Raw genomic sequence first — 27,433 nt, 5'->3', positions numbered from 1 at the left:
TTTTTTCAGAGTACCCGGGTCACTTATTCAGCGAGGTTATCACCAAATATTGTATTGTGTATTGCATGCAATTGTTTTGTATAGGAGAGTGGGGTAGCTAGGAAATGGTTGTATGCATAAACCTAGTTATTACTTATTAGTATATGAATAAGGTGTGTAAAATAATATTACAAATATAATACTTACCAACTGTTGTTGCTGGAGGTTGATTGGAAGAGCTGGAAAGAAGAACAGGTATATGGGTAATATATATATATATATATATATATATATATATATATATGTACATATATATATATATATATATATATATATAACAAAACCCACATACAAAGTACAGACAGAAGTCAGGCAGCCTGTCATGTTATTAGAGCAATAGCTTGGGTGGAGGCACATTATTAGAATTAGTAACCTTGTCAGACATAGTGACTGTCAACCCAAACATTGTCGACTTATCCTGCTTTACTATGGGGCTGTCACCACTTCAGGAGCTGAAGGAGTTAATGCAATCAGGAAGTGAGAGAGAGGCTCTGTGTGAGCTCAGAGTGGAGGACATGGATTAGGGGAAGGAGGGGGGAGGAGAAGTTTCCTGTGTGTGTGGAGAGAGGACGCTGGTGCTGGGCTTGTTTTTCGCACATCGGCTGCTTGTTTTTATTTTAAAGTTAGCAACATTGGACACAACACATTTCAGTGGAGGCGGCGGGAGAGGAGGTGACGGTGACCGGCAGTGAGGTGAGCGATGTGCCTGGTGTATGAGAGCCATCTGTGGGCACCATATGGTATGTGTGACCAGCTCCCCACACATGGGACCTAGGCCCTAATTCAGACCTGATCGCAAAAGCAAAATCTCTCTCGCAGAAACTGCTTTACATCAGAAATAGAAATCCTTACTGCATAAGCGGCTTAATTCAGACCTGATTGCAACAGCAAAATATTTCTGTAATGGGCAAAATCATCTGCACTGCAGGGGAGGCAGATATAACATGTGCATAGAGAGTTAGATTTGGGTGCGGTGTATTCAAACTGAAATCTAAATTGCAGTGTAAAAATAAAGCAGCCAGTATTTACCCTGCACAGAAACAAAATAACCCACCCAAATCTAACTCTCTCTGCAAATGTTATATCTGCCCCCCCTGCAGTGCACATGGTTTTGCCCAACTGCTAAAAAATTTCCTGCTGTGATCAACCTGGAATTACCCCCCATGTGTATAACCTAGGGTAGTGTCCCTGCTCTATAATAACACTGCACATTATACATATACAGTATATATAGAGATAGATGTTATTGGTATATAGTCCCTAGCGTATCATGTATATAACCTAGGACAGCGTCCCTGCTGTATAATAACACTGCACATTATACATATACAGTATATATAGAGATATAGGTTATTGGTATATAGTCCCTAGTGTATCATGTGTATAGCCTAGGACAGCGTCCCTGCTGTATAATAACACTGCACATTATACATATACAGTATGTATAGAGAGAGATGTTATTGGTATATAGTCCAGCAAGCTGTACTGAGTCTGCTAATTATCATATAGGAATATCATGAATGCCTAGCCATAGGTATGTCTAGTGTATTAAATATTAGCAGATTTATTCAAGTTTTATTTGTAGTTATTTGGGGAATGTGTAATGGTTTCATCCCTACACATCATTTGTTTGTTTAAGTTTTATTGCTCCAAATGGGTGATGGGCTAGGGGAGGGTCCAATCAATCAATTTGCTTACATACACATGTTTGGGCTTTATATTAGTGTGTAGTTTAGCTGAATTAGCGTAGATGAATCATTGTGTGGTGAAAGATATCAAAGGGAGAAAATTTCTAAGGGATTCGTCTGGGACTTATACTGGACTTTAACTGGATGGAAACTGCATGGAAACTCCAAACAAAATCAAATAAATCATCACAATCCACCAAAACTTGGACTGCAGCTACAAATGTATGTACACACCTATTATTCTCCAAACCTCACCTACCCGGAAACTATACATTCACTTTCTGCAAAAAAACCTGCAATACAACTTTTACTCTGACCCTGCAAATACCTGGAAAACAAATGTTTTATTGAGAAGCATATTTGATGAAGTAACACTGACTTGTGGTTTGCAAACACTGTGTATTTTCCAACTAACATCAACAAATATTTGATTTACTGGTAATCTGTAGATATTAACATAATTTTAAATACTTGCAAATCGTATTTCATTCTGCAAACCTCACTGCTCTCTCATACAGCCACCACTCCTCCTCCTATTCTCATTTTACTACCAGTTTACACACCGTCCACACTATGGCCAGGCTGGCAACCCCCATTACTCATTGTCCTTCTAATCCTTTATTCTGTCCCCTGTTACCACCTCTATCCCTCTCTCCCAGTCTCCTACATCTCATCCTCTCTCCTCTCCTCTGTCTGCCTCCTCCTCTCCTCCCTCTTCTGTTTCCCCATTGCAATTCACTTCTGCCCCTTCACACCATTTATACCCCACCAGTCAACCTTGCTCTCTCCCTCCTCTGCCTGTCTCCTCATCTCTCCTCCACCAGTATCAAACTGCACTCCCTCCCTGTCTCACGCATGCAGTCTCCCTTCCTAGTCAAGGCCCCAGCACCATCATCACACCCTCTTTATCCTCTCCTTCCAAATTACTCCTACCTCAACGCTACAGCAATCCTGCTAATCTCATTCACATCTCTCCCACAAACTCATACCCCCTATCCTGTGCACTCTGGAATGCCAGATCTATTTGCAACAAACTGGCCCCCACTCATGACCTTTTCATTTCCAACTCCCTGCACCTCCTGGCCATTACAGAAACCTGGATTACTCCTCATGACACTACTTCTCCTGCTGCTCTCTCTGCTGGGGGCCTCACATTCTCACACACACCCCGACCCGGGGGTCGCCATGGGGGTGGTGTTGGGATCCTTTTACCCTCAAGCTACACATACCAACTTATACCTCCAGAACCTTCTCTTACATTCTTTACATTTGAGGTCCATGCAATTCGCCTCTACCAACCTACTAATCTTCGAGTTGCTGTAAATTACCGTCCACCTGGCATTTCCTCCAAATTCCTCGACAACTTTGCTTCCTGGCTACCTCACTTCCTCTCTTCTGACATTCCCTCCATTATTCTAGGTGATTTCAACATCCCTATCGATAACCCCACAAAATCACCTGCCTCTAAACTCCTTAACCTCACCTCTTCACTTGGTATCTCCCAGTGGACCACCTCCCCCTTCCATGTGAACAGGAGCTCACTGGATCTGGTTTTCACTCACCGCTGTGATATTTCTGATTTCTCCAATCCCCTTTTCCCCTCTCTGACCACCACTTGCTCTCATTCAACTTATCTATCTTTGCTTCCCCGTCTCTCCCTCCTAAGGCTACCATCACAAAGCGTAACATTGAGGCTATTGACACCTCATCCCTCCCTGTTTGACTCCCTTCTCTCTCCTCTTCTCTCTCTCACATGCCCTGAACAAGCCACTTCCATATACAATGCATCTCTTTCTTCTGCCCTTGACTCTGTTGCTCCGCCAACCACTATTCACCCTCGCAGATCAATACCTCAACCCTAGGACACCAAATGCACCAGATACCTACAAAAATGCTCACGTACTGCCGAGCGACAGTGGAGGAAATCACGCTTTAAAGCAGACTTCCTCCATTTCAAATTCATGCTCTCATCCTTCAGTACTGCCCTTTCCCTTGCTAAACAATCATACTTCAAAATCCTCATTTCTACACAGTCTTCCAACCCCCGGCGCCTCTTTGCCACTGTTAACTCCCTCCTCTGCCCACCACCACCTCCTCTCCATTCCTCATTGTCTGCTTTTGACTTTGCCACTTATTTCACATCCAAGATTGACTCCATATGTCAGGATATCACTTCCCACCAGACCAGCAACCAGCCACCACCCATCCCTTGCCACCCCTCCCCTTCCCTCTTACCAACTCTGACATCTTTCTCCCATGTATCTGGCGAGGAAGTCATGGCCCTCATCCGTTCCTCCCCCCCCCACAACCTCCCCGCTCGACCCTATCCCCTCCCACCTCCTCCGCTACCTCTCCCCTTCTGCCTGTTCCCATCTTGCCCACCTTCTCAATCTCTCCCTTTCATCAGGCACTGTCCCCTCTGCCTTCAAGCATGCTCTTGTCTCCCCTATTCTTAAAAAACCTACCCTTGATCCTAACACTCTCTCCAACTATCGACCCATCTCTCTCCTCCCCTTTGCCTCCAAACTTCTTGAGCGTATTGTATATAATCGCCTCACTGCCTTTCTTTCCTCTCACTCACTGCTTGACCCATTCCAGTCTGGTTTCCGTTCTCTCCACTCCACTGAAACTGCCCTCACAAAAGTCTGCAATGACCTCCATGCAGCTAAATCTAAGGGCCACTACTCTCTGCTTATTCTTCTTGACCTCTCTGCTGCTTTTGACACTGTGGACCACCCTCTCCTTCTGCAAATCCTTCACTCTCTTGGTCTGCGTGATACTGCCCTCTCCTGGCTATCCTCCTACCTCTCTGATCGTTCCTTCTCTGTCTCCTCTCATGATGCTACCTCCCCCCCACTTCCACTAACTGTTGGTGTCCCCCAAAGCTCTGTTCTTGGTCCTCTTCTTTTCTCTCTCTATACGTCCTCTTTAGGTGAACTCATTAGTTCTTTTAACTTCCAATACCACCTCTATGCTGATGGGACCGTGTCCCTGCTATATAATATCACTGCACTACACAGATTATATATAGAGATAGATGTTATTGATATATAGTCCCTAGTGCATCATCTGTAAAACCTAGGGCAGAGTCCCTGCTGTATAATAACACTGCACATTATACATATACAGTATATATAGAGATAGATGTTATTGATATATAGTCCCCAGCGTATCATGTGTATAACCTAGGACAGCGTCCCTGCTGTATAATAACACTGCACATTATACATATACAGTATATATAGAGATAGAGGTTATTGGTATATAGTCCCTAGCGTATCATGTGTATATCCTAGGACAGAGTCCCTGCTGTATAATAACACTGCACATTATACATATACAGTATATATAGAGATAGATGTTATTGGTATATAGTCCCTAGTGCATCATCTGTAAAACCTAGGGCAGAGTCCCTGCTGTATAATAACACTGCACATTATACATATACAGTATATATAGAGATAGATGTTATTGGTATATAGTCCCCAGCGTATCATGTGTATAACCTAGGACAGAGTCCCTGCTGTATAATAACACTGCACATTATACATATACAGTATATATAGAGATAGATGTTATTGGTATATAGTATCCAGCGTATCATGTGTATAACTTAGGACAGAGTCCCTGCTGTATAATTATACATATACAGCAGACTTACCTACCCTCCCGTATTTTGCTTGAGTCCCCCGCTGCCCCGCATATTGAATGGCAGCTCCCAGATTCCCACTGCAACCTTCCCTCCCCCTCAGAAAACGGACTGCGCATGAGCGAACTCGGAATGAATGGGGGCGGGGCCTGAACGGGGAGCCGGTAGTTGGACTGTGGGACCTAAAGCTGCATACACCCCTGCCCCCAGCAGCATGTCCCTCACCATGCTTACAGAATAGCTTGTCGTGTCACACCTATCAGAAGCCTGCAGTTTGGAGGAGTCTGTGTGAGATCCTCCAGGTCCCGGCATCTACTCAGAGCTGCTAGCATAGCCACAGCGGTCCCATTATCCGCTTCAAGGAAGACCCGCGAATCACGGCATTTTTTGGGGCGGAGCCTAATAGAATGGGGCCTTGTCCTGACTGCAGCTGATCCTTCTTCTGCTTGGTGAGTGGGAGGTGTGTGTGTCTGTATGCTATATAGGTGTGTGTATGGATGATGTACTGTATAAATGTAATCACATGGAACCCCAAACCCCAAGAAAAATCCTGCGTTCGCCACTGGGGTAGACATGGGAGAACCTGCCCCTATTACAAGCTAGTCCCCTGTCAGAGGCTTGTTTGCTTAGGCTTACTCTTTCTCGCTATATGGAAACTGGCCGCACAGGTGTGTCTATATCACATGGGTGACCCCCGTTTTTAATATCTAATAACAATCATGTTCAGCAATAATTATTTTTTGGGGGGTGCTACCACAGGCAATGTAACTATACAGTAGAAAAAAGGAGAAAAAGATTGCCCTATGGTGGTGCACAGTTATGGATATAAGATAAAATATAACTTTTATTACAATATATAATAAAACCAGCGAATATTAAAAGGGAGATAGAATACGTGTAAATAAGAAAGAAATCGTGATTAAAAGTAAATGTTCTGCGCACTCGATGTTACTGGATTAACTTCTTATAAATATATCAGAGTTCAAAGAAAATAAAGTGTGTCCTATTTGCTCATATGTAGTGAGTATATTAATGTCCTATATGGTCATATATGATCACTCGTTATCTATATCTCATGCATCACACTGATCTAATTTTATCCGTTGAGAGAGCCTCTTAAAGTCCTAACGATCTCAGACATATTTATTTTATTGTCCTTCCCAGGACGTCAAATATCTGTAGTAATAGATCGTTTGAAGACAGGGTAACCAATCACCACTTTATGTTGAACATATTCACCTTATCCAGTACATATCAGTTTAGGTGTGTTGTTCATCTTATTATCACTCCCAGAAACATATACTGGTCAGATAGGTGTGTGTGTGTGTGAGTGTTTATCTTCTAGGGCAGGGGTGGCCAAACAGTTGATGGCGATCGACTGGTCGATCGCGATCCTCCGCCCAGCCACCCGAAGCCGCGCCTCTCCTGCCTGCCGCCCTGTCCCTCTGTCTGGTCTCCGGCAGTGACGGCGGAGTGTATTGCTCAAATCAGGCGCCGGTTCGTTAGCCAATGAGAGCTCGCGGACCGGCGCCTGATTTGAGCCATACACGCTGCCGTCACCGCCGGAGATCAGACTGAAAAGAAGGGCGGCAGGCAGGAGAAGCGCGCTCTGCGCTCACCACACAGCAATGATGAGATCTACTATGGGGGCATATCTGGCATTGTGGGCACATGGGTCAGTGGGGGCATATCTGCAATGTGGGTCATATCTGGCACTGTGGGGGCATATCTGGCTCTGTGGGCACATGGCACTGGGGGGGCATATCTGGCACTGTGGGGTCATGTCTGTATCTGGCACTGTTGGGTCATAACAGACATATATATTGGTAGATGCTCAATTAGCTTAGTGATATCATTCAGGTGCTCGAAAGGGAGGGGTATTTCTAAGCAAGAAAAAAAGGCATTTGTTTCCCCCAGCACCCTGAATGATAACCGTAACCAGATATAAATTCCACATGATAACAGAATTCAGAGATCTTCGTTACACATATCTATAGTAATAGATAGTTTGAAGACATGGTAACCAATTACCACTTTATGTTGAACATATTCACCTTATCCAGTACATAACAGTTTAGGTGTGTTGTTCATCTTGGCCTTAGTGTGGCATACCTTTTACATTCTATTAACACTTTTAACTTATTAATTTCTTAACACTATTTCTCTGACGTCCTAGTGGATGCTGGGGACTCCGTAAGGACCATGGGGAATAGCGGCTCCGCAGGAGACTGGGCACAACTAAAGAAAGCTTTAGGACTACCTGATGTGCACTGGCTCCTCCCTCTATGACCCTCCTCCAGACCTCAGTTAGAATTTTGTGCCCGGCTGAGCTGGATGCACACTAGGGGCTCTCCTGAGCTCTTAGAAAAGAAAGTTATATTTAGGTTTTTTATTTTCACTGAGATCTGCTGGCAACAGACTCACTGCTACGAGGGACCTAGGGGAGAGAAGCGAACCTACCTGCTTGCAGCTAGCTTGGGCTTCTTAGGCTACTGGACACCATTAGCTCCAGAGGGATCGAACACAGGCCCAGCCTCGGTCGTCCGGTCCCGGAGCCGCGCCGCCGTCCCCCTTGCAGAGCCAGAAGCAAGAAGATGTTCCTGGAAATCGGCGGCAGAAGACTTCGGTCTTCATTAAGGTAGCGCACAGCACTGCAGCTGTGCGCCATTGCTCCCCATGCACACCACACACTCCGGACACTGATGGGTGCAGGGCGCTGGGGGGGGCGCCCTGGGGCTGCAATAAGAGTACCTTACTGGCAAAATAACACATAATATAGTAATTAAGACTATATATGTGTAAAATCCCCTTCCAAATATTCCATAAAAAAGCGGGAGAATAGCCGCCGAGAAAGGGGCGGGGCTATCTCCCTCAGCACACTGGCGCCATTTCCTCTCATAGCTCCACTGGAAGGACACTCCCAAGGCTCTCCCCTTCAGTTTCCAGACTTCATAGGGTAAAAAAGAGAGGGGGGGCACTAAATTTAGGTGCAGTATATGTATATTAATAGCAGCTATATAGGGAAAAATCACTGTATGTATAGTGTGAATCCCTACATTATATAGCGCTCTGATGTGTGCTGGCATACTCTCTCTCTGTCTCCCCAAAGGACTTTGTGGGGTCCTGTCCTCAGTCAGAGCATTCCCTGTGTGTGTGCGGTGTGTCGGTACTGCTGTGTCGACATGTTTGATGAGGAGGCTTATGTGGAGGCGGAGCAGGTGCCGATAAATGTGATGTCCCCCCCGCGGGGCCGACACCTGAATGGATGGATGTGTGGAAGGAATTACGTGACAGTGTCAATTCCTTACATAAAAGGATTGACGACATAGCAGATGTGGGACAGCCGGCTTCTCAGCTCGTACCTGCCCAGGCGTCTCAAAAGCCATCAGGGGCTCTAAAACGCCCGCTACCTCAGATGGCAGACACAGATGTCGACACGGATACTGACTCCAGTGTCGACGATGATGAGACTAGCGTACATTCCAATAGAGCCACCCGTTACATGATTACGGCAATGAAAAATGTGTTGCACATTTCTGATATTACCCCAGGTACCACAAAAAAGGGTATTATGTTTGGGGAGAAAAAACTACCAGTGGTTTTTCCCCCATCTGATGAGTTAAATGAGGTGTGTGAAGAAGCGTGGGCTTCCCCCGATAAGAAACTGGTAATTTCTATAAAGTTACTAATGGCGTACCCTTTCCCGCCAGAGGATAGGTCACGTTGGGAGACATCCCCTAGGGTGGATAAAGCGCTCACACGCTTGTCAAAGAAGGTGGCACTACTGTCTCCGGATACGGCCGCCCTAAAGGAGCCTGCTGATAGAAAGCAGGAGGCTATCCTGAAGTCTGTTTATACACACTCAGGTATTATACTGAGACCGGCTATTGCTTCAGCATGGATGTGCAGTGCTGCAGCTGCGTGGTCAGATTCCCTGTCAGAAAATATTGATACCTTAGACAGGGACACTATATTGCTAACTGTAGAGCATATTAAAGACGCAGTCTTATACATGAGAGATGCACAGAGGGATATCTGCTGGCTGGCATCAAAAATAAGTGCAATGTCCATTTCTGCCAGGAGGGGTTTATGGACTCGGCAGTGGACAGGGGATGCAGACTCTAAAAGGCACATGGAAGTTTTGCCTTACAAGGGTGAGGAGTTGTTTGGGGATACAAATTTCTACTTAATGTAGGGATCATTTGATGCAGCACACTAGGAGAACTTTCAGTTGTATGACATGTTATCACTGGGTGCCTGCTATTCTGGTGATTTCAAACTCCAACCTGCAGTATTTATGTATTCAAACAGAACTACTACATTTAATGTGCACTGGCCCGCTTGTCAGGGCTTGCTACAGTGTTCAGTATTCTGTAGTGACATATCCATCTGCTGCTATTCAGCACTGTACTGTAATTTTCATTAGTGGAACAATTGCCACCCAGTGTTGAAACTGTGTATTGCATGCTGTGGATCCAATTGTGCCTTATCATGCCTTACTTCGCCAACCTGCGCTTTTTGTATGGCGCAACTTGGACTCCTGTATGGGGCAGCAGCGGCAACGATGAGCATGGCTACATCGGTACATCTCTGCCAAATCATTAGAGAGAGGCTAATAGGATGATAGTGGGCTCCTAGGACCCACCAAGGGTGGGATGCTGAAGTACAGACATCCTAAGCCGTAGTCACTTACCAGTCCATATAAAAGAGCTATCCAGCTACTGCAGGGAAGCAAAGGTTCATCTGAAATAAGTAAAGCAAAATGGGGAGGTTTAGTTTAATGGCCACTATGTGTAAAGTCTGGGAAATAAATGGTTTATTCCAGGATGGAATGGGCTGTAATTAGCTTTAGAAAGAGCAGAACAGTGATTAATAACCAAAATGCCTAAATAGTGAAATTGGGAGGACTGCCAGGTAAATTGGAAACTAAGGGCAAGAAATTTCTTTGTAAACAGAGAGAGAAAAAGAAATGTAAAACATTGGGTTTATCAGGGTTGATTTGAAAGTTAGAGTAGGAGCCAAATAGATGAAGTTCATTAAATATATTTCAGGAGAGATGTCAGGGGATTAGAGAGAGACATTAAAACCTCATTGGCATAAAGGGCAATTTTATGTCCCCAGGTGCTAGAACCCTGATATTCATAGTGTTCTAGCACAAATAGGCAGCCAAGGGTTCCGTAATAAGGGCAAACATTAGATGGGAAAGAGGGCAACCTTGACATTTGCCATTAGAGAGGGTTCGGACAAGGAGCCTTTAACTTGGACAAATGCTAAGGAATTGTGATGGATAGCAGAGATGCAAGTCAGATATTCCCTACAAAGACCAAAGGATCCCAGGACATAAATCTATGAATGTGACCATACATTTACAGCATCTCAGGCTATATTAGAGATGGGAACTTAAAGGATTTTGATGAATCGGGACCATCACTTCTGGGACAAAACCCACCTTATCAAGGTGAATAAATTGAGGCAAACAGGTAATCTGATGGCAGTCATCTTTGCAGATATCTTGAGGTCAACATTAAGGATAGAGATTGGTATGTAACTGCTGCATAAAGTCAGATTCTTACCTTTTATGGGTATGGTGGCCTACCCAAAATAAGCAGCATCCCTAAATGTATTAAAGAGATCAGCTAGCTTAGCAGAAAGGATTCTACTAAATGTGTTTTAGAGACTGGAAAACACATTGTGATCTGGATCCTTAGATGGTGACTTGCACAGAGTGACTGGTACCCTGAACCATAAGGACTATCACTGCATTTTGCAACTCAATGCAATACCCTCTGGTCTACAATTAGTTGGACATGGAGTCTGCCTACAGCAAGATAATGCCCCAATATATGCCTCCAGGTTATTTCAGAACTAACTCATGGAAAAGAAAATAGCCATTGTAGGTTTAAAATCAAGTAAAAGCCAACACAATCTTCAGACTTAAACCCCATGGAGCTGGTTTGTGATAAACAGGACAAAGGGTGAAAGCAAAGCAATCTGCAAGTGCAAAACATTTGAGGGGAATTTTGCATCAGTGTTGGGAAGAACAAAACTTGATTTTAATTGTGGAATGAATGTCATGAGCTGGTCTAGTGGTTATATATGCAAACGACTTTTTTTTTATTTTTAAATAATGTTTTTATGAAGTTCCAGATACACAGGAACCAAGAATAAAAGTACTTACATAAATTGTACATAAGATAACAGAATTGAGTAAACAGCGGAAATTTACATAACACAATAGCACTGGGGAAGAGTGCTCAATTCGCCAACTGTGTACTCATAACCTTGGCATCAAACAAAAAAACAAAACAGAAAAACAAAAATGAAACAACAGCAAATAACGCAAATAGGAGGATCAGAAGAAAAACTGACACAGAAGGGGAAACAAATAGACAGAGGTAAAATACTGCAATATATGTGTCCATGGGAACGGCATATCCAGGTATTGGTACATAGGGGTAGAAAAGAAATAACTGTTACAATTGGTTAGTATCAGATTGTGGGGATTTTAAAAGTGACAAATCTGTGGAGTCACTAATAGTCATAGCATGTCCCTGCCTTACCCAGAATTTCCTCGATTTCAACCAATTCCTATGAATTGAGGGAGGCGATATAGAGTACACACCCCCTGCTGTTTCGAATAAGAAATGCTTGTGGGTATTATTAATGATAGTCTGGATGGTGGGTATTGACTGCGATGACCTATTGTTGCCTTAGTGGATAGTAAGATGTGACCAGCAACATTCCTATCGCAGTTCAGTAGGGTATATGTTGAATAGTGAAGTAAGGCAAACACTGGGTCCAATGGCACCTCCACACCCAGGACTTCCCGCAAAAGAGAGAACACTTCTGTCCACAGTGGCCCCAGGATCAAGTTTCCCCCAAAATGTGTAAGATAGTGCCCACATGTCCACAATTTCTCCAGCAGAGTTGGGATATCGAGGGCCAAGTACTATGAAGCTGCTGTGGAGGGAAGTACGCACTGTGGCATAATTTATAAAACATTTCGGAATGTTGGTAGAAATCTTGAAACACATTAAGGAAATAGTGTCCCACTCCTCCTCTCGGAGAACTATAGAGAGGTCTCTTTCCCATTTAATCTGCGAAGGTATCTTACCCGTTTTAGTCAGAAGGACAATGTACTGATACCATCTAGACGTCCCACCCCTATGTCCAGGGGAAGAGAACCTAGAATATAAAGGAGCAGGGAGGGGAGAGGGACTTCCAAACTTACTAGTACAAGAATGGAGCCAGTGGCGTATTTGTAAGTACTTAAAGAAATCATGTTTCGGTATATCAAAATGGAATTGTAGGCGAGAGAAAGGTACTAAACCTCCTTCAGAGCAGAGATCCTTCAAATTCCCAATTCTAGCATCTATCCAAGCGTCCAGTGTGAGATTGGGAATAGTACAGGCAATAGTTCTAACAGAAAGATCAGCTGCTGGCAGCGAAATAGTTGGGTCAGACGTTACCACTAAATGCCAGAGCTTTAAAGTACATCTAACTGCTTCTCCAGGGCCTTGTAATTTTGGAACGCCGTGGATAGGCAGCAGGAAGAGATCTATTATGTTAATCAATCTCAAAAAAGATCATTCAATAAGTACCCATGGTTTGGGGTGGTGCATAGCAAACCAGTCCCTAGCCTGGTCTAGAAGACAGGCGGAGTGGTATGCCTCCAAGCCAGGGTAGGCTACACCACCAAAATTCTTGGGTAAAGTCAAAACCTGCCTAGCTATGCAGGGTTTAGACCCCTTCCAAATTAAGCAAGACATGATTTTATTAGATCTGACACAGCAAAGTTTGGGGAAGCTTTGGGGGATAGCCCAAAACAAGTAGAGGTGTTTAGGTAGCAATACCATCTTAGATGCAGAAATATGCCCTAGCCAAGAGATTTCATGGAGGGACCATTCTTTAATAAATTTTTCAAAGGTGCATAATTGCAATCATACAAATCCGTGTCTAGTGAAAGAAGAATACCCAAATACTTAATAGATCTCACTTGCCAAGCATATCTGTATCTGTCCTTGAGTAAAGCCAGTGCATGCGGCGGGGTATGGAGCGGTAGAGCTTCCGTTTTGGAAGTATTTAATTTATAGTAAGATATTCTGGAATATATATCCAGTATAGTATGGAGGGCGGGAAGGGAGGAGTCAGGGAGGGTCAAACAGAGCAAGATGTCATCTGCGAAAAGGTTGATCTTGTGACTCAATCCTCCTATCTCGGGACCTGTAACTGTCGCATCAGTTCTAATGGTCTCGGCCAGGGGCTTGATAGCTAGAGCGAAAATGAGGGGTGACTAGGGGCAATCCTGTCTAGTGCCATTCAGTATATCAAACCTACCCGACAGACACCCATTAACAAACACCCTTGCAGAAGGAGTGGAGTACAAGGCAAAAATAGAGTCCAAAAACCTCCCAAAGATTCCAAATTTACGAAGAACAGATCTCCGATAACACCAATGGAGTCTGTCGAATGCCTTTTCGGCATCCAATGAAAGGATCAATAGGGGTGTTTTATGAGCATTACAATACTCCATGACGTTGTAAATTTTCCGAGTATTATCTGGGGCCTGCCTGCCTGGGACAAAACCAACCTGATCAGCTATGAGGGAAGGTAATAAGGGACAGAGGCGATTAGCGATAAGCTTCGCAAAAAGCTTTATGTCTGTGTTTAACAGAGCTATAGGATGGTAATTTTGGACAGATGTGGGAGCTTTACCTGGCTTATGGATAGCAACTATTTGTGCTTCAAGCATCTCCCTCGGGAACGTCCCAACATCGGATGCCTCATTAAAGATGGTCAACAGCTCTGGTGCCAAATCCGCTTTATAAGTTTTATAGAAATTGGATGGAAATCCATCAGGCCAGGTGCTTTATCTCGCAGGAGATCACCAATAGCTGCATCTAGTTCAGTTATAGTCCAAGGGGAGCTGAGTGACAGGCAGGCCGCGGAGTCCAGCATCTGGAGGGAAAGTTTATTCAAAAAGGACTGGATTTAAGCCTCCATGTGCTGAGGAGTAGCCGGATCCAACTATAAATTGTAAAGTTGGGAGTAATACTCTGCAAAGGTGTTTGCTATATCATAAGGGTCACATACTCTGGAGCCTGTAGAGCAAGCATTCCCAACCGCGGTCCTCAAGACACACCAACAGTGCACGTTTTAGTGATATCCAGACTTCAGCACAGATGATTAAATCAAAATAACTGAGGTACTAATTAAGTCATCTGTGTTCAAGCCTGGCCTTCACTAAAACCAGGACTGTTAGTGTGCCTTGAGGACCGGGGTTGGGAAACACTGCCGTAGAGGAACAAATATAATGAATTCTGGCCTTAGCTCGCCTACCTCGTCATTTCCGGGCCAAAAGTCAACCCGCCTTATTTCCAAATACATAAAATCTTTGGTACAGTCATGCATAATTGCGTTGCATGTCCTGAAGAGAGAAAACATTCACCTTCTCCCTAGCGGCAAGCAAAAGCTTAAAAACATTTCTATTTTGTGGATTAGCCTTTTGCGTCATTTCAAGTTTGGCAGCTTCACTTTCAGCCAACAATCGTTCAGCATTTTGAGAATGTTTAAGCTGTGAAGCTGCCTGAATGGCTGACCCCCGTACTACCGCTTTAAAGGAGGACCAGTTATTAAAGATCGAGGTATCCTCCGTCTTGTTAGTATCTAGATATATCTGTATAGAATGTTGTATGGCAAGAAAGGCTTCTGGATGACTTAGTAAGAAATTCCCTAGCCTCCAGGGACCTGGAGATACTTTACGAGCTCCTGGGTCCCATACTACCAATAGTGGGGAGTGGTCTGACCAGGTCGTCGGCAATATGGTTATTTTCCTAATCGTCGATAATGACTCCTTACCAGTCATGACAAGGTCAATTCTAGAGTATGAGGAGTGGACATGTGAGTAAAAAGAATAGTCCCTAACCGTAGGATGTTTAGTCCTCCACGCATCATAGAGATCATACTCTCCTAGTAAATGGCAAAATCCAGAGTCCTTTTCTGAGGTGATCCTAGTCCTAGTTAAAGTACTTCTAGTGGGGCGAGATTTACCCATATAGGGGTCAACAACCAAGTTGAAATCTCCCAATATTATAATGGCCCCTTTAGCATGGTTCTATATTAAGGAGCATAATTTCGTGCAAAACGAAAGTTGATCCGAATTTGGTGCATAGCGAGAGACCAAGGTGACCATAGTGTTTTTGAGTTGTCCTAATAATATGAGGTACCGACCTTCGGGGTCTACTATTTGGGATTCTAGGTTGAAAGAACAGCTTAGGGAAATTAGTATCGCAACGTCTGCCTTTTTTGTGGGGCCGTTAGCCATGTAACAGGTAGGGAAGCAATTATCATGAAATCTAGGGGGGTCTAGTTTCCTAAAGTGAGTTTCTTGATTAGCAACAACATTCGCCTTCATTTTATAGAAGCAGGATAGAGCCAATTTACGTTTCTGTGTGGAATTCAATCCCTTAAGATTCAGTGACACCAATTTAACCATAACTGAATTACCGGGAAGCGGGTTGACCGCTTGAACCAAGAGGTGCAGTTAAAGAAACTACCGTATCCTGAACACGCTGACATATCCGAGCAATGTACACAGGGGAGACAAGACACAAGAGGGAAACATACAAGGGGAGAAAAGATAAAAATAGAAAAATCTAGAAAGAGTGGATTCCGTAAAGATACAGAGTCATAGTAAGGCGCCAAAACATCCAGCACCTCACACTACAAAGTAGAGAGTTTAGTGGCCAACCTCTTCACAATCAAATAACCAGAAAATAAGAAAATGGTAACCACTTGGTCACATTGCTTAAAGAACAGATAAAGTCAAGTCTGCATAGACATGCTATTTTGAAAAGGTCACTGAGTCCTAGGACTAACAAAATAGCTCAGTGATTGCAATAGGGAGACAAAAATGAAACATAGTACGTAAATCCAGCATCTGAAAAGCAACATTAAACAGTGAATAAATGATTATAGCCAGATAATAACTCAATGATGGTAATTAGTTAAGTCAATGTTCGTAACAAACTCTTGTAGCAAGACTTTATGAAAAACAGCACTAGCCCAGTGAGGGCCATTCTTGGCAAGGAAGATACATCAGAGGCTAGGCCCTACTTCTCAACTGTAGACCAGTCCTGCTGAAGTCGGGGGTCAGGAGAGCCGGTCTTGTGATCTCCATGTAAATTCCATTTGTGCAGAAGTCTCATACCGTCCTCCACAGAAGACACGACAATAGTGGAGCTCTCTCAAGAAATTAGTAAATGCGTGGGGAAGCCCCACCTATATACGATACTAGCTTTCCAAAGGTCCATGGTGACGGGCTGAAAAGAGTGTCTCTTGATGAGGGTGTACTGTGATAGGTCTCCAAAAAGTTGAAGCAGGCCAAAAGCTTCCACCATGTCAGAAGAAGGTCTAGCCGCCTTGAGCAAGGATTCTTTAATGTGGAAAAAATGGACTCTCATTAAGACATCCCTCAACGACCCTTCGGGAGCACTGTGGGCCTTCGGAACCCTATGAATATGGTCCAATATCAGATCCGATGAGGTAGCGGAAGGTAGCAGCTTCTTAAAGATCTCGATATTATAGTCATGTAGGCTGCTATCAGAGATGGATTCAGGAACCCTCTGAGCTTGAGGTTGTTTCTGCGTGAGCGGTTTTCTAAATCTGCCACTTTATCCCGCAAAGCTGCCACTTCTCCCTCAAGGGTATCATGAGAGTCGGTAAGGGTATTATGAGATCCCACTACCTTACCCATCTTTGTTTCCAGGTGTCCGGTCCTCTCGCCTAAATCCTCAATAGAGCTTTGGCAAGACTGCAAAAAAGTACAAAATTCAGATGCCACTTTGTCTTTAAACTGGTGTAACAAAAGTTTCATGTTGCCCACCGTTAAGGCTTCTCTGTCCTCCAGACTTGGCGAGGAAGGGGGATTATGAGGTGAGGATAAGGCTGTCATGGGTGAGGAAGGCTTAGGCAAAGGGCCCGATTTGGTGGCAGGGACTCCAGTCCCCTGAGACGTGTTACGATAAGGAGAAGGCTTAAAAAAGGCGACTTGAGAAATTGATTTGGAAGCTTTATGCTTTTTTGGAGGCATAATGTAGTACCGTCAAAAGAAAAAATAACATTAGCGAAAAGGTGAGTGGGGGCCTCAGAACGGCAGATAGCTTCTATGCCACGTGTGTAGATGTGTTGGCTAAAACGATTGCAGGGAGACACGGTGAGGGCACATTTTTAAAGGTGATTACATCCTGTCAGACCAACAGCGGAGATGACTTCAAGGAGTGAATGGCATCCACTTCTCAACAGAGAAGGCCCAATGGGTAAGGTGAAGAAACAGCAGTGCGGGCAGGGGATTTCAACCTCAAAGCTATATAGGAGGAAGTTCACAGCGGAGTGAGCTTTGGCACAGAGGACAGATGTATAGGAGGCTCAGGCAGGAGGGTGGAGATGGCATAAACAGGGCAGGCTGCCCTATAAATGCACTGGCACTATGCAGGATAGGGAAACTGTATGATGCTGGTGTAAATGTAAAATGGCTGCTACAGAATTCACCTGACAGTCCTGGGTGTAGAGAGAGGATTGTATCATAGTCCTGTGATATCAGGGGGACCCAGGGCGAGAGACCACTACAAAATGGGTGAGGCAGGTGTCGGCAGACTATTCCGCGGGTTCCACTGTGGCCGCGCTCTGCTCCTGGAGCTCACGGCCTGGTCTCCTCTAAACTCTAGCCCCCGGTCTCAGCACTGGATGGATGGAGGTCGCATTCGCCGGGTGATGGAGGGAGCTGCCTGACCCGCTGGTGCCGCTCAGTATACTGCCACAGCTGTGGGTAGGTCCCAGGAGGAGTAGAAGTGCTGTGCTTGTTGCAGGCTCTCTGAGCTCCAAGTATCAGACAGGTGGGAGCCGCCCAGCGCGGAAGGCACCAACTTCTGCCGCCGGGACTCAGGGAGAGATGTCACAGGCACTGCCGCGGCTCCCGTTGCAAGTGTGGATGCCACTGCTCCCGATCTCCATGGTGAGGGTGTTCCGCTCTGCCAAGCACCGAATCTGGGACATAGGGCTAAATGCAGTCCCCAGCTGCACTGTGAAGGGAAGGCCACAACCCGCAAGGACCCTAAATAAGAGTCCTCCGGCTCCATAGCTTCATCCCCTTCTATCACACAAGCTGGGGGGTGGTATCAGGAGACAGTGGTGGTAGAGGGAGCCCCCAATAATGAATAAAACCCGTAGTATGTCTGGGTCTAGCAGGAGCTCCTGGAGTCAATGTCCGTTTGGTTAGCTTGCTAGGCCACGCCCCCACAAACAGCTATTTTAAGGAGTCAAATATTTAAATTCTATGATTTATATTTAGGTGGTTCTTAGGTCTTTGATAAAAGAACCACCTGTGCATCTTCCTCTATGAATACACCCTCCTAGGAAAATTTCCTTACCCTGGTTTGAGTCACACTGCTTTGATAGGATGACACTTGAAGCCATGATCATTAAGTGGTCTTTTTGTTCAATCATTTAGACTATGCTTAGAGCTTGAAAGCCTACAAAGGCTGGGATCTATCACTCAGTGTGGAAGACATACACTATCTGGTGTGACTACAGCGGAGTCTCTGAGCCCCAGATCAGGATGGCTTTGATGAGGGGCTTAGTCATCCATTATGTGTCAATTCACAGCCCATTTTATCCCCTTTCACTGGAAACTGGCCTCCATTTTGGAGTATCAGACCTTTATCCAGGATTTTTTTTCCTATGCAACCATGTTATATTACCCTTTAAGACTTAAATTTGGACTCTCCAGTAGAATTTAGGGGTAATTAAGACTGTATCGCTACAGCGGCAGCGATCGCAGTCTGAATTACTTTGTGGAGTGCGCACTGCACGTGCACACCCCGGGAGCCCAGTGAGATGCTATCGCATCTGCCTGATTGACAGGCAGAGGCATTCGCGGGAGGGGCTGAATATATTTTTATATATTTTTATTATTATTTTTTTATATCTTTTATCTTTCTTATATGCCTCTTAAGATATTCAATTGCTGCTATACAATATAAATTATGATGACTTCCAGAAAGTGGTCGATAAATGTATATAAGTCATGGAAACTGACCATATGGAACGCACTTGACCCGCAAAGAAGTATTACAACACACAGCGACTTGGCGGAAATTCATTGATATAGCGACCCACATGACCGAAAGTTACGATTAGCATTTGAGCAGTAAGTGCAGTGTGTGAGAGCTGGATGGGAGTTCCTGGGAAGACGCGGACCATGTGACCAGAAGTGACGATAACGGAAGAGCGACGATTTGAATGTTCTAACAAACTGTTCCACAGCTGACTTTGTTTTTCACGAATTGTGGGGGTATATAAGGGAGGTCTTGTTATGAGCCACGGCTGTGGCTCATTCCTGTTTTGCATTTCGGTTAGCTATTTTATGTTATACTTCTGTTTATGTTCCCCGTGGGTGTCATGGGGTGTTTGGAGCTCACCCTTAAGGAGAGGATACTGTTATGAACCACAGGTAGTGGTTCATTCCTATTTTATGTTTATAGTTCTCTTGCAGGCCAGGATTTCCCTTTGCTCTGGTTTAGAAGATTATTGTTTGCTGTCAGTGGTGAGTCTGTGTAATTGCAGCCTGTTTACATGTGGTTGGCCTCACCTGTCTGCTAATTGCATCTTGTCAGTTTGGAGTCATGCAACAGGGCAGCTGCACAACATAATTAATTAGGCCTCTCTGTAATATGCTGGCTCCGTGCAATTCACAGACGCTGGTGATATTTCTAGGTTTCCAGTCTTCCAGAGTGCTTGAGTTCTGAGCTTGTTCCTGCCAGTTCCTGAGCTCCTGTCTAGCAGTGTCAGTCTAGCTGCTTCCTGTGTTGATTCCTGTGTCAGTTCCTGTGTCGATTCCTGTGTCAGCTCCTGTGTCTGATCCCATGTCCTGCCGTGAAGCGTTCCTGGCCAGAAGTCCTGTGGCTTTGCCTGTGCCTGGTCGAGTTTCTAGCTTCTTGGTGTCCACCGGTCTGTTGTTTGGGATTCTGCCTGTCCTCCAGTTCTGAGAGTCTGTGTCGGCAGCATTGGGGGTTCCTGTCCATTTACCAGTATTTGTACCGGTTCCATGAGTAGCGGCTCTGCCGTGTCCGTTGGCCTAGGCCGCTGTATTCCTTGGTTATACCTGTCACTGGTGTTTTGCAGATGGTTCTGCTTATGCTGTCACCGCCGGTACACAAAAGTATTGTGTCGGCATGTGGACAGCATTTCCTTTGTTGTTCTTTTCCTTTGGTGGCAAGCCGCACATACATTTGGTTTTAGGCTAGTAAGAAGCCCCTGGCTTTGGTTGTTTCAGTTAGAGGTCCCCTTGTTATTACCCTGTCTCAGTTCACGCTTTGTCTCTCTGTAAGACCTGAGGGGGCATCGGAGTTGAGCAGACCTAATCCGCCCTTCAAACGCGGCTGCCATGGGCCCAAGAAACCATAGTCATGCAGGCGTGAATTGACAACACGGGTAAAACAACAGAGGTAGGGTGCCAGGGGCTATTCCCGTTCCATTTCACCAAATCCAGCATTCCGTCCTGGTGCTCTGGACTCACTTCATAACATCTCCCTTGTTCTGAGCACCAGGAACCTAACAGGTCTATTGCTACATGGGCACTATCCACTTTTGAAAGAGGTTAAATCCGAGACGCGTTAAGCGGGATCATGTCCTCTGTATCCTGATGGATTCCTGCACACCGTTTGTACACTGCCTGGAAGGCTGAGCTGTGGGTAACCGGGACTCGTACTTACCTTGCTGTAAACTACCATCCCAGCAATCCAGTGTGGTGTCCTCTTGGGAATTGCAGGATAAAGACATATGATATGCTTGTTATTCTACTTTACCATGTGAGTGCATTTATGTAAAAATAAAAAACCTATTTGTATAAGGGAATATTGCACGATCGGTCTCTCTCTCTGCTGTATGTGTATCGGAGGCAACTCTGACACATATCCTACAGGTTGAAAGCACAAAGAAAGCTGGGTCCATTTTGGATTTCTTGTGGAGTCTATTTGAGGAAATCTTGAACATAAAGATACCTTGATATGCCTGAAATTTCTGGGAACTTTGTGAGTGAGATGTGTTAAACATATTGGATATTCTATGAAAAGGATTTCTACACTATTGTGTTTTTTTCTCTCTTTACATATGTGGTATTTGCAGTGGCGTAAGTTCGTCCCAGTTGCCCAGAGGCAAGATAAATATTGGTGCCCCCCTATTTCCTATATTAAGACAAAGGTGTGTGTGTGTGTGTGTGTGTGTGTGTGTGTGTGTGTGTGTGTGTGTGTGTGTGTGTTACACTGACAGCAGACACTTTACTGATGGAGCTATTTGCTCCTGTAGAGGAAGCATGAGAATTCTAACTTTATGAAGTTACGTGTAATTGTCAGAGAAGTATCTTCATATAGTTAAAATTCTCATATTTCCTATACAGTAAGGTGTCTGCTTCCAGTGGAATAGGTTGTGGTTTCTAATCCTGGGTATGACACTTGTAAAATGTGTACATTCAGTATAATAAAGAGGGTGTGATTTGTAAAGTGCATGGACCAGTGAGGAAGTCAGCCACTGAAAAGACGGTGACAGATATCAATTAACTTGATTCAATGGTGTCACACAATGGGAGGAGAGGTGCCCCCCTTCAGAGCAGGAGCCCGGCGGCAGATGATTCCATTGTCTCCCAGAGTTCTGATTCTGGGTATTTGATATTTTTACCTGATGGTGAACACAAACACACAGTCTATAGGTTGTGAAATACAAGTATAAGATTGAAGAGAACAAACATTAGTAATATGACTTGTTACATTTGGAAGGCGCCTTAGTGGAGAATATTATATCCTAGAACTGTGAAAATGTTTTGCAGTAGGTGAAACTTCTTTATACCTTTGCTGGGCTGACTTCTGGATCTTGTTGCGGACTCTGTAAACCACTTATTTTCCTTGAGTTGGTGGGGTGTGGTCTGGACAACGGAGGCGTGTCTAGACCATTTGGGGGGGGCGGGCCGTGGTGGCTGCGTGATGTCACACGCAGCTGCTGTGACCCAAAGCGTGGTGGGTAGCTCCCTGTCACTGCACAGGAGCTATGCTGGCAGGGAGCTACTCGTCAGGTACATAAGCATCACCGCTGTGCCATGCTTTTATACCTGTGTGGGGTGGGTTGACCCTGACATGCTCGGCAGACTTGCCCTGTGCTGGGCATCCCCCCCGCATGTCAGAGTACATGATCGTAGAAGTGCTAAATTTAGCACATCTACGTTCAACTTTGAATTCCCCCCTTAGTTTCTATGTTTCATTTAAATCAGGAACTTATCCTGCTGGCTTCTCAGCATTCCAGTTCTTCTAGTTCTGCGAGCCCATTTCATCTCCTGCATGGGATACACCCCTTAGCAATCTATATTGATCAGACTGCTTAGCAAGGCAGCGAGCTGGTCTTCCCTGCACATGTTTATGACATTTTACAGATTCTCAATACCTGTCTTGGGATGCCCGTTTTGGGTGTTGCGTGTTGCTCATGGTAATTCCAAAAGCATTCACACCCTTTATAAGCTTGCTGTGGGAAATCCTAGTGTATGCAGTTGCCCCCTGAATGGAGGTAGAGAAATCGGTATATTTAGACATCTATGTGCTCTTATATATACTGGTAGCTCAGGTTACAGATCCTGGAATGCTGCTGTTTCCTCTACACACACTGCTCAGAATGATTGTAGTGTGTCACATTATCCCCATTTCCATGACTTGTGCAGAGAAAGTGGCAGCATCCTGGTGCATCAGCTGACGGGAGGTATGGCCAGATTTGTAGCATATATCACCTATCTATGCTTTTTACAGAAGGTCAGAATATCATTAAATAGATTTTGTATGAAACCCTTTCTCCACACCTCTCCTCCCTTCCCCACTGTCCGCTCACTCCTGTGCATCTCTGACACTGGGGGGAGGGATCAGAGTTCTTACCAAGGGGGGTATCCAATTAGCCTTGATAACACGATCTGAGATCGCAGCTAATGTTATCACACCTATCTTCCAAAAAATCATGTTATCGCAGCCTGCGCGCTCCCATTTATCACACCTATACTATTCCAAAATGGCAATAACAGGAATCACGTGATAATTCTAGCTGGCATTGGAGAAAGTGAGGAATTCTGCCTGTACCCCCAAAAAAATCAAACTAACTTAGGAAAACATTGTAGACGTCTATTAGTGGCCATAATAAGAGTATTTACTGTCATTAAATTAGGTCAAATTTCTGTTATATGCATTTTTTAAAAATGCAGAAAATTATATAAAGCTATTTTTTTCAGCAAAATGCGTGCTCTCATTAAATTTGGGGTACATAAAAATGGGTATAAGTATATATTTGGGTGATTTTAGGGAACTTTAAAAAAAAAGAGGAAACCTAATAAAATAATTAAAAACTTCTAAGTGCCTCATTAGTCATTCAGAGGGATGTACCAGGGATTCAGAACCAAATGGCAACATTTTTAATAGGGATTTTTCATTACTTACCACCAGCTCAAAGATGGTGAAGAGAAATGCACGATAAACCGTATGGATACTTATCAATAATAACTTATCGCCACTAACACGATACCAAATGATTGTATTTGCTGTAAGTTATCAATATACTGCAGCTAATTGGATACTGCCTAACTGTCATTTCATTCCAATTTGATAACATCATTTTATTGTAATTTTATTTGTTTTGTATATATATATATATATATATGTTGTATCTGTGGCAGGAGGAAAGGGGTCTCTGTACTGCACACCTGACTGGAAATGGGAGCCCAGCAATTAGGCAACATACATAAAGATACCTCATGTTCCTTATACAATATAACACTACATCTGATTACAATGGTGATCCTCAGAGTATTAAATAAAAGGTTTTTTTTTCTATTTTTTTACAGGTAACTTAAGGAGCTGGAGTCCCACTAAGAATAGAAGACAGGGCTGCAGAAAGAGACGGGAAAGGCTCCTTGTTCCCTAATCTAGCCAACTAAAGATATAATTTCTTCTCAAGCTTCTGAATGGTTCAAGGAAACGATTTTCATTTTATCTATACAAGTTTTTATCCATTACATAATGAGTCTCACAGAAGAGAGACCACATCTGTGTTCTGAGTGTGACAGAAGCTTTACACACAAATCAAAACTTATCATACATCAGAGGAGTCACACAGGAGAGAAACCTTTTGAATGTTCTGAATGTAGCAAGTGTTTTTCCCAGAAGTCATATCTTCTCATACATCAGAGGAGTCACACAGGAGAGAGACCACATCTGTGCTCTGAGTGTGACAGAAGCTTTACACATAAATCAAAACTTATCATACATCAGAGGAGTCACACAGGAGAGAAACCATTTGAATGTTCTGAATGCAGCAAGTGTTTTTCCCGGAAGTCACTTCTTCTTATACATCAGAGGAGTCACACAGAAGAGAAACCATTTATTTGTTCTGAATGCAGCAAGTGTTTCTTCCAGAAGTCACATCTTGTTATACATCAGAGGAGTCACACAGGAGAGAAACCACATCTGTGCTCTGAGTGTAACAGAAGCTTTACATATAAATCAAAACTTATCATACATCAGAGGAGTCACACAGGAGAGAAACCACATCTGTGCTCTGAGTGTGACAGTAGCTTTACATGTAAATCATATCTTCTCACACATCAGAGGAGTCACACAGGAGAGAAACCTTTTGAATGTTCTGAATGCAGCAAGTGTTTTTCCCAGAAGGCACATCTTGTTACACATCAGTGGATTCACACAGGAGAGAAACCTTTTGAATGTTCTGAATGCAGCAAGTGTTTTTCCCATAAGTCGGAGCTTGTTACACATCAGAGGAGTCACACAGGAGAGAAACCATTTAAATGTTCTGAATGCAGCAAGTGTTTTTCCCAGAAGGCATATCTTGTTATACATCAGTGGATTCACACAGGAGAGAAACCTTTTGAATGTTCTGAATGCAGCAAGTGTTTTTCCCATAAGTCAGAGCTTGTTACACATCAGAGGAGTCACACAGGAGAGAAACCATTTAAATGTTCTGAATGCAGCAAGTGTTTTTCCCAGAAGTCATATCTTGTTATACATCAGAGGATTCACACAGGAGAGAAACCATTTACATGTTCTAAATGCAGCAAGTGTTTTTCCCGGAAGTCAATTCTTATTGAACATCGGAGGAGTCACACGGGAGAGAAACCATTTATATGTTCTGAGTGCAGCAAATGTTTTTCCCATAAGGCATCTCTTGTTATACATCAGGGGAGTCACACAGGAGAGAAACCATTTATATGTTCTGAGTGCAGCAAATGTTTTTCCCATAAGGCATCTCTTGTTATACATCAGGGGAGTCACACAGGAGAGAAACCTTTTGAATGTTCTGAATGTAGCAAGTGTTTTTCCCGGAAGTCATATCTTGCTCTACATCAGAGGAGTCACACAGGAGAGAAACCATTTACATGTTCTGAATGCAGCAAGTGTTTTTCCCGGAAGTCATATCTTGTTATACACCAGTGGCGTCACACAGGAGAGAAACCATTTACATGTTCTGAATGTAGCAAGTGTTTTACTAAAAAGAAAACACTCAGTAATCACATGCAGAGTCACTCTGAGGGCCTGAATGCAGCTTGTGTATCATAAGTAATGTAACTTATCACAACTGTATGAATTCAATGGAACCAATATTTATTTTCTGAATGTGACAAGTGTTTTATATAAATGACTCTTGATAAAGACAGGAGAGGTCAGACAAAAAAAAAAAAAAAAGGGGCAGACTAGATGGGCCAAGTGGTTCTTATCTGCCGACAAATTCTATGTTTCTATAAGTGGACCTGGAGGTACTTTTTCTCTTGGGAAGGTCTCTGTGTAAGGAACTAGAGCTGCAGTATAACAATAGCCAATGACCGTGGGACTGCCATTACTGAGCTCTGTAATATACAGCTGTTCTGCTCATGCAGGTGCTGGGACTAGTAGAGAGTTCCAACAGCTCCTCCCAGTACTGGGATTCCTTCTCTGACCAGCAGGGCTATGAGTACTGGGTATTTCTACAGGAACAATGTATGCTGCTTTGTTTCACCATATGGGTTATTGTACAGGGTGTTATTTTTAACCACTTTTTAGATGCCATTTTGTCCATGTTTAACTCCATTTTGTATATGTATGACCTCATTGCTTTAAATACTGTACATTTTATTAGGATTAGTGCTTTGCAGACATATAGGCAGCAGTTAGAAATATAGTCTCACGTTAAGTTACAAGTTTTCTTTCACCTTTGACATAGTGTGAAAGACATAGTGAGTGGGAAGTGTATACAGCTTTTAGGATGGCTGATTATAATAAATATATGTTCCTGTTATCAGTATCTCAGATGGAAACTGTCTAGTAAGATGTTTGGGGTATTGTGTACATAAGTAGGGGAAAGGGAACAGTTGTCTAGAATAACATATATTATGTTATCCTGAATGACTACTGCACCCAGCGTTACAGACCCTGAATGTAATATCTGGTAAGACAATGTTAGCGTATCCTTGCAGGGTTATAAAGCCTAGAGACTTACACATAGCAAGTAGTTCTGATGGAAGCTAGGTCTGGCTGCAGCGGACCTAGACTTCTACAAACCCCCTCCAGCTTGTAACTTGCGACAAAGTTATAAGGCGTTACCCTAGAGAATGACTGAACTACATTATTTAAACTACTTAATCGATGACCATCATCTGGGACAGATCTTATAACATCTGGGATAAGAGCTGAGTGTTCTAATTTGTTCTTGTTATTATTGTAACTTTGATAAATGATTATCCTTTTTACTATGTCCTGTGAGAGTCTCCATATTTAACATATTGTATTGCAGAACCTGGTCGCTTAAGATTTTCAACCGACAACTGTTATATTTACTAAGTATCAGTTTTTCAAAGCCACTGATTCTCGCTGTCTATGATCGCTGGATGATAAAGGGCAGTAATAATACATGTAAATTCAGGCTTGTTTTGCTTGTATTTCTATTGCCCTTTATATCCAGCACACAAATGGAGTGAAAATCTGTGGCT

General features: G+C 43.7%; 2 protein-coding genes across 2 annotated transcripts in view; both read left to right on the top strand.

Annotated features, from left to right (window-relative positions):
* The window catches only part of LOC134936070 (gastrula zinc finger protein XlCGF17.1-like), a 392,476-nt gene that overhangs the window by 159,257 nt on the left and 205,786 nt on the right, over positions 1 to 27,433 (top strand). The gene's annotated exons all lie outside the window — the stretch shown is intronic.
* LOC134936065 (zinc finger protein 84-like) lies at positions 580 to 27,196 on the top strand. The gene is made up of 2 exons (XM_063930974.1): positions 580 to 732; positions 24,299 to 27,196. The coding sequence occupies exon 2, from the start codon at positions 24,474 to 24,476 to the stop codon at positions 26,025 to 26,027; it is 1,554 nt and encodes a 517-aa protein (XP_063787044.1). The 5' UTR covers positions 580 to 732; positions 24,299 to 24,473; the 3' UTR covers positions 26,028 to 27,196.

This window comes from Pseudophryne corroboree, chromosome 6 (genome assembly GCF_028390025.1).
Source record: "Pseudophryne corroboree isolate aPseCor3 chromosome 6, aPseCor3.hap2, whole genome shotgun sequence".
Classification (NCBI taxonomy): Eukaryota; Metazoa; Chordata; class Amphibia; order Anura; family Myobatrachidae; genus Pseudophryne; species Pseudophryne corroboree.
The sequence above is the reverse complement of the archived record's forward strand: the minus strand, read 5'-3'. Positions and strand labels throughout refer to the sequence as shown.